Genomic DNA, 7,337 nt, shown 5'->3' on the forward strand with positions numbered 1-7,337 from the left:
TATGCTTCTTTTATAGGAATAGGGATAATTTTGGATTGCTCAATCTAGCTGTTTTGACTTGAAAACCCAGCTTCAATTTTGCTTCTTCCCTTTGTAATTTCGCATTAACATGGAATCAAACCATTGGTCAATCAAGGTCAGCATTTTCAGAGTAGACAGGCAACAGCTCAACAAGATCTCAGAGATTTTTCACATCACCTGTGTATTTTCATAGAAAAAATGTATGCCACCTTTCCAGAGAACTTCCTTGTGGTACCTTACACAATGTAGTTATGGTAAAGGTTTCTGTTGCTCAAAAGCTAGTCGAATCTGACTCTAAGGGTGGTGCTCATCTCCGTTTCCAAGTCAAAGAGCCAGCACTGCCCGAAGACATTTCCGTGGGCATGCGGCCGGCATGACTAGACACCAAGGCACACGGAACACTCACTCCATCATGCGGCACACTCGGGTCTCAAACTGCTCCTGTCAGCAGTTCAGTGCCTTAACCACTTGAGCCACCGCAGCCCTTTATAGGCAAGTGTGGTTCCCACAATTCCCTATAAGCAGGTGTGGTCTTCATTATTCCCTTTGGACAAGCATAGTCTCCATTACTGCCTATAGACAAGCATGGTCTCCATTATTCCCTATGGGCAAGAGTGATTTCAATTACTTCCTATAGACAAGTGTGGGCTACATTATTCCCTATGGGCAAATGAGAAGATTTGGGCCAGGGAGAATTCCCCCAATGGCTCCCCCCCCCAACTCCTCAGGGGTCTCCAGCCTGTAATCAATTAACATTAATGATGTTTCCTTGAAAACCAAGCGGAGCGGGAGCAAGGCTCTCTCTAAGCTGTGGAGTCCTGTGAGCAAAAGTTCTACTTTGTGAGCTGCCGGCATTACAGTTGTGAGCGAGCAATCTGGCTCCTGCATAAATCAGTTGGCTCTGGAGCCACATCCCTCCTGAGCGAAGACAAAGATGTGTGAGCTGGAGGCTAAAGAACTGTGAGCTAGCTCACACTAACTCAGCTTAGAGGGAACACTAAGCGGGAGACAGATGTTGCACCTTCCCTTTGGGTGGGCCTTTGGTCGGGATGGATGTTGGCTGGATCGTGCCCCGAGCGTGGGCTGTCGTTTACTGGAGCAGACAACAGTAGGACTAAAGGTAATTACTTTATTTTATTTATTAATTTACTTAAAACATTTATATCCCAACTTCCCTCGTGGTTCAAGGTGGCTTCACAGATTGCACCTTAGGATGACGTAGATTAGGTCTTCCATCCTAGAGATCTGTTTTGCCACAAAATTGTGGCAACACCCTAAATATATACCCCCACTAACAACGTTCTATTCAGTGCTGGTTGATTCAGCCGCTGCAGCTCTTGACAGCTGCCCATCCGCTCCCCCACCCAGGTTTCCTGCCTCCCAGAATCACCAATCGTGTTTGACCTTTCTCGTCCTCCTCCCGCCCCCTTCTTGCCCGCTCTGCCCTCAGTGTGGAAGGGCACAGAGCTGGTAGGTGGGCGGGATGTTTGCAAACCCTCTCACGGGCGGGGTGAGGTCGAGGTCCTTGGGGTCGACAGGAGACCGGAGGGTGAAATTCTGCAGCAGGGAGGTGAGGAAGATGAACAGCTCCATGCGGGCCAGGCCGGCCCCGGCACAGATGCGTTTGCCTGCAGGGAAGAAGAAGAAGAAGAGGAGGAGGAGGAGGAGGGATTGGATTTATACCCCATGGCCCTTCACTACCCAAAGGTGTCTCAGAGCGGCTCACAAACTCCTTTCCCTTCCCCTCCCCACAACAGGCACCCTTTTGAGGTAGGTGGGGCTGAGAGAGCTCTTGAAGGAAACGGCTCTTTTTCAAGGACAGCTCTTGTCAGAACTACGGCTTGCCCCAGGTCATCCAGCAGGTGCAAGTGGAGGAGGAGTGGGGAATCGAACCCGGCTCTCCCAGATGAGAGTCTGCGCACTTAACCACTACACCAAAGGAAGAAGGAAGCAACCATTGCGAAAACAGCAGGGGCACCCTTCCAAGCCTGCCTTTGGTGGCGCAACATGAACCGGGGAGCAGGTATGCTCCCTCTAAGCTGTGGAGTCTTGTGAGCAAAAATCCTACTTTGTGAGCAACTGGCATTAAAGTGGTGAGCGAGCGATCAGGCTGCTGCCAGTGCTCCCCCTAAGCTGAGTTACTGTGAGCTAGCTCACAGTAACTCAGCTTAGGGGGAGCACTGGCAGCAGCCTGATCGCTCGCTCACCACTTTAATGCCAGTTGCTCACAAAGTAGGATTTTTGCTCACAGAGCTCCGTAGCTTAGAGGGAACATTGGCCTGCTGCATAAATGAGTTGGCTCTGGAGCCCTCCTTCCTGAGCGGAGACAAAAATGTGTGAGCCAGAGGCTAAAACGCTGTGAGCTAGCCTCACACTAACTCAGCTTAGAGGGAACACTGCATGCCGTTCACTGGTATTTGGCAAGGTGGAGCTGCAGGATCGTGGCCGCCTTCTCTCTTGAAGGGACTGGCACCTTCGGGGGTGAGGGAAGGACTTGGAAGAGAAACGAATGCCAAATCAGTGAACAAAAAGGAACTTCAGATGCCAAGTCTCCACGGGCATTATGGCTGTGAATTCTCAGCACCAGGGACAGAACAGCGTTTTTAAAAAATTCAGATGCTTTCCCCTAATCATAATCACCTTCCCCCACACAGATAACAACTTTCTGAAGTTGTGCCTCACTGAGGGTTGCCAGCCTCCAGGCAGTGGCTGGAGATTTCCGGGGTTACAGCCAGTGTTCCCTCTAAGCTGAGTTAGTGTGAGCTAGCTCACAGTTTTTAAGCCCCCGGCTCACCGGCTTTTTTGTGTTAGCCCAGGAAGGATGGGGTTCCAGAGCAAACTGATTTATGCAGCAGCCAAATCGCTCGCTCACAACGTCAAGGCCAGTCGCTCACAAAGTAGAATTTTTGCTCACAAGACTCCACAGCATAGAGGGAGCATTGCTTACAGCCAGGGGTCATTTCGTAGAAAAAGAGGTGCAGGAGCTCATTAGCACAACTTATTAGCATAGCTTATTTGCATAGGCCACACCCCCTGACATCACCGGAAGTGTGTCGGAAGGCAACACCCACCACTCAGGCTCCACTGGATTGCTAGCTGTTGGAGGGGGATGGGACTTGCAGATCTGCCCTCGCAGAGGAGGGAGAGCTTGTACCTGAATAAAACTTGGTCTTAAAGGTGCCACTGGACTGTTTTGGACTGCTAGCTATGGGGAGGGGGGGACGTGCAGATCTGCCCTCGCGGAGGAGGGAGAGCTTGTACCTGAATAAAACTTGGTCTTAAAGGTGCCACTGGACTGTTTTGGATTGCTAGCTATGGGGAGGGGGGGAACGTGCAGATCTGCCCTCGCAGAGGAGGGAGAGCTTGTACCTGAATAAAGCTTGGTCTTAAAGGTGCCACTGGACTGTTTTGGATTGCTAGCTATGGGGAGGGGGGGAACATGCAGATCTGTCCTCGCAGAGGAGGGAGAGCTTGTACCTGAATAAAACCTGGTCTTAAAGGTGCCACTGGACCCGGTGGGGGGGGGGGCTCCGCAGCTTACCTGGCTGCTTCTTGCTCCTCTGACTGAGGGCTGCTGGGAGCAGGGGGTGGGGCTTGTTGCATGTGCCCACCCCCTGGGCTCTTTACTGCCGGAGCTCTGCTCCTGCACGTTCCCGCAGGAAATGACCCCTGCTTACAGCTGATTTCCTGGCAACAGAGATCAGCTCCCCTGGAGAAAATGTCTGCTTTGGAAAGTGGACTCTGTGGAATTATATACCTTCCTGAAACCCCGCCCTCCTCAGGCTCCGCCCTCAAAACCTCCAGGTATTTCCCAAACCAGAGACGGACACCCTGGCCTCACCCCCTTGCAGCCCTCTGCAGGGCTCCCCCATCCCAGCAGCTGAGGGGAGACTGTTTCGGGGTCATTTCAGTGTGAAAGGTGGGGGGGAGTCTTCCACTTGGAAGATGCACCCCAGGCACAGAGAGTCTTGTGGGAGCAGAGGTGGGCAGGGCAAGTGGGTGGGTGGGTGGATTTCGGAGCCCCGAGGCTCATGCCAGGGGCCACGGCTATTTTCAAATCCAGAACTGTTCCTATTCTAAAAACAGACTCTTTCCGCTGAAGCAGAAGTGTCACCATCTTGACCAGACTGGTTTATTTTTTTTTTAAAAAAAATCTTAAGTGGGGTGACTCCGTGCTCCCATCAGAGTTGGGCACCCCCTGGCCCCACCCTGAGCGCAGCCCTGCCGAGGCCTCGTGCCTCTTCGGCGGCAGGTGTTCAGGCTGGGAAATCAGCAGGTAACGCTGGCCACGTCGTGCTGGCAAAAAGCTTCGCCTGTTGATTTCCTGCTGCGCACAGGCCGCTGAAGGCACACGTTCTGCACCCAGAAACAACAACAACAACAACAGGGACAAGCCTATACAGAACGAGGTCGGCTTGGATTTTTGATCAGCAAAGACCGGCACCGTTTGGGAAATGCCCCCACCCCACCCCCAAGAGTCCCCTGGACTGCAAGAAGATCAAATCAGTCAATCCTAAAAGAAATCAACCCTGACTGTTCCCTGGAAGGCCAGATAATGAAACTGAAGCTCAAAGACTTTGGCCACCCAATGAGAAGGGAGCACTCACTGGAGAAGAAGACCCTGATGCTGGGAAAGACCGAAGGTCAAAGAAGACGGGGACGGCAAAGGATGAGATGGACAGGAAGTGTTATCGATGCAACGAACATGAAATTGAGCCAACTTCAGAGGATGGCGGAAGACAGGAGGACCTGGCAGCAAGGGTGTAGACTTTCCAATTTCCGGGGGGGGGGGCTGGGGCTGGGCCAGAGGCATTGCTTTGCTAGGAGCAAGGGTGGCTCATGGGGGAGGCTGAGCACCTTCCTGAAAATTTCGGCGGGGGCTGAAGCCCCGCCGCCCCCACGAAGATTATGCCTATGCGGCGGGAGCTGGTCCATGGGGTTGCGAAGAGTTGGACTCGACTGTGCGACTGAACAACCACCAGACTTAAAAATTCTGTCTCTTGCTCTTGCCATCCCCCAAACAGCCACTAGAGGGCACCAGGCCCCTCTGCAAGGGCCAGTCCAGCAGGTGCGCACCGCCAGTGCTCAATCCAGACCCAGTAGAAAAAAGCAAGAGTCCAGGAGCACCTTAAAGAATTAACAAAATTTGAGGCATGGTATGAGCTAAAGCAAAAGCGCCTCCCTTGCCATTTATTTTGTTAGTCTTAAAGGTGCTCGTGGGCTCTTGCTCTTTTCTATCGCTACAGACAGAGTAACACAGCTACTGCCCATCTTAATCTAAATGCAAACCCAGACTGGGAGTAAGGGGCTGGGGAGAAGGAGGAGGAGGAGGAGGAGGAAAAGATTGGATTTATACCCCCCACCCTTCACTTGGAGTCTCAGAGCGGCTTACAAACTCCTTTCCCTTCCCCTCCCCACAACAGACACCCTGTGAGGTGGGTGGGGCTGAGAGAGCTCTGACACAAACTGCTCTTTTTCAAGGACAGCTGTGCCAGAGCTTGTGACTGACCCAAGGTCACATCAGCAGGAGCAAGTGGAAGAGTGGGGAATCAAACCCGGTTCTCCCAGATTAGAGTCTGCACACTTAACCACTACACCAAACTGAGAGAGGATTGCATTTAATTTGTTATAGTTGTATTTTTGCTGACAATTTAATTTCAAAAGCATTATATAAAAATATTTGCTTATAGTGTATACTCATACACGGTGATTTATTGTTTTGCTGGTTACATTACACCGTGGTCTTGTTTGTTATAATGTAGTTCTGATAAGAGCTGTCCTTGAAAAAGAGCCGTTTCTGTCAAGAGCTCTCTCAGCTCCACTCACCTCACAGGGTGCCTGTTGTGGGGAGGGGGAGGGAAAGGAGTACGTAAGCCGCTCTGAGACACCTTTGGGTAGTGAAGGGCCATAGGGTAGAAACCCAATCTCCTCCTCCTCTTCTTCTTCTTCTGTGTGTGTAGGGGGGGGGGAGTGGTGCTTCTAGCCCGCTGGAGCAATTTCGGTAGGGATTCCTTCCATGTGCCAGTTTGGGGTACCTGTGGAGAAGGGCATGAAGGCCTCGTTCTTCTTGAAGTGCCCGTCTTTGTCCAAGAAATGGCCCGGGTTGAACTTCTCTGGGTCGCTGAAGCTGCCGGGGTCTCGCAGCACGGAGGTAAGCAAGGGAAAGATGTTTGTTCCCTGCACATTTCAGGAGGTGGGGGGGGAGAAGAGGGAGCAGACATTGTCAGAACATGCATGCCCACCCAAGTGTGGCTTGTCAGCAGGGGTCGTTTCGTAGAAAAAGAGGTGCAGGAGCTCATTAGCATAACCCATTTGCATGACTCATTTGCATAGGCCACACACCCCTGACATCACCGGAAGTGAGTCGGAAGGCAACACCCACCGCTCAGGCTCCACCCCAAAGATCTCCAGGTATTTCCCAACTCAGGTTCAAAGCTCGGTCTCCCAAATCTCTGTCTGGAACACTAACCACTACACAGCACTTCATGGGGCAGCAGTTGTTGAGCAGGAGCAACTGTATGAGTTATGCAAGTCCCATGGTGGCTGCTGTCAGGTCTGACACGCTCTTTCCCCCTACATTTTACTGACAGAAACAAATGCTTGAAGGCTGGGAGCCTTAGCAGGAAGTCCAGCGGCCAGGCCGGGCTTGTTACTCCCGGAACGCTGTTCCTGTGCGTTCCTGCCCGAAATGACCCCTGCTTGTCAGAATTAAGCCAGAGGACTACATCTAGTAGTTTTGCATTGGCCTTGGAGACCACATGGGGACCTCTCAGGATTTTAGGCCCTGGACAAGTTGCCCTGACTGACCCCCCCCCTGGCCTGGGGAAAGGCTCAAGATGAGCAGGGGACATGAGACAGGTTCCTAAATTTATGCCTGGCCTGGAGAAATGGGAGAGAGAGAAAAACTGTCCTCCCTTTCCCAGCATACTAGAACTCAGGGGCACCCAATGAAGTTGATGGGGAACGGATTCAGGACGGGCCAAAGGAAGCGCTTCTTTACTCAGCAAGCCTTGGAACTGAGGGATTCACTGGCAGGGGGTGTAGTTAACGGTCACTAGCATAGAAAGGGGGGGAGACAGAAGTCCATTATGTACACATATCTCACTGCAGATTGTGACGTGTGGGGGGTGGTGTCCAAAGAGTGATTTTTTAAAAAAATGTACTCAGTTGCCTTATTACAGCTGCGCAGTAGTGTCCAGCAAGCACCAGAGGCCGCACAAAAGGGGGGCGAGGCAGATATACTGAGCTATGTACAAACCAGCTGTTGATATTGTCATGCCTGCCCTTGACTCAGCCCCAGAGCCAGCTCCTGACAG

General features: G+C 52.0%; 1 protein-coding gene across 2 annotated transcripts in view; it reads right to left on the reverse strand.

Annotated features, from left to right (window-relative positions):
- Positions 1-1,202: 1,202 nt before the first annotated feature.
- Positions 1,203-7,337, reverse strand: part of LOC107106819 (cytochrome P450 2G1-like) — a 40,481-nt gene continuing 34,346 nt past the window's right edge. For both annotated transcript variants that reach the window (XM_015407027.1, XM_015407026.1), the window contains 2 exons: positions 6,057-6,198; positions 1,203-1,649 (listed from right to left, as the gene is read on the reverse strand). In XM_015407027.1, coding sequence (XP_015262513.1) covers positions 1,468-1,649; positions 6,057-6,198 — 324 coding nt within the window. In that variant the 3' untranslated portion in view covers positions 1,203-1,467. The remainder of the gene's footprint in view (positions 1,650-6,056; positions 6,199-7,337) is intronic.

Source organism: Gekko japonicus, unplaced genomic scaffold (assembly GCF_001447785.1).
Source record: "Gekko japonicus isolate JY-2015 unplaced genomic scaffold, Gekko_japonicus_V1.1 scaffold2024, whole genome shotgun sequence".
In the NCBI taxonomy this organism is placed as follows: Eukaryota; Metazoa; Chordata; class Lepidosauria; order Squamata; family Gekkonidae; genus Gekko; species Gekko japonicus.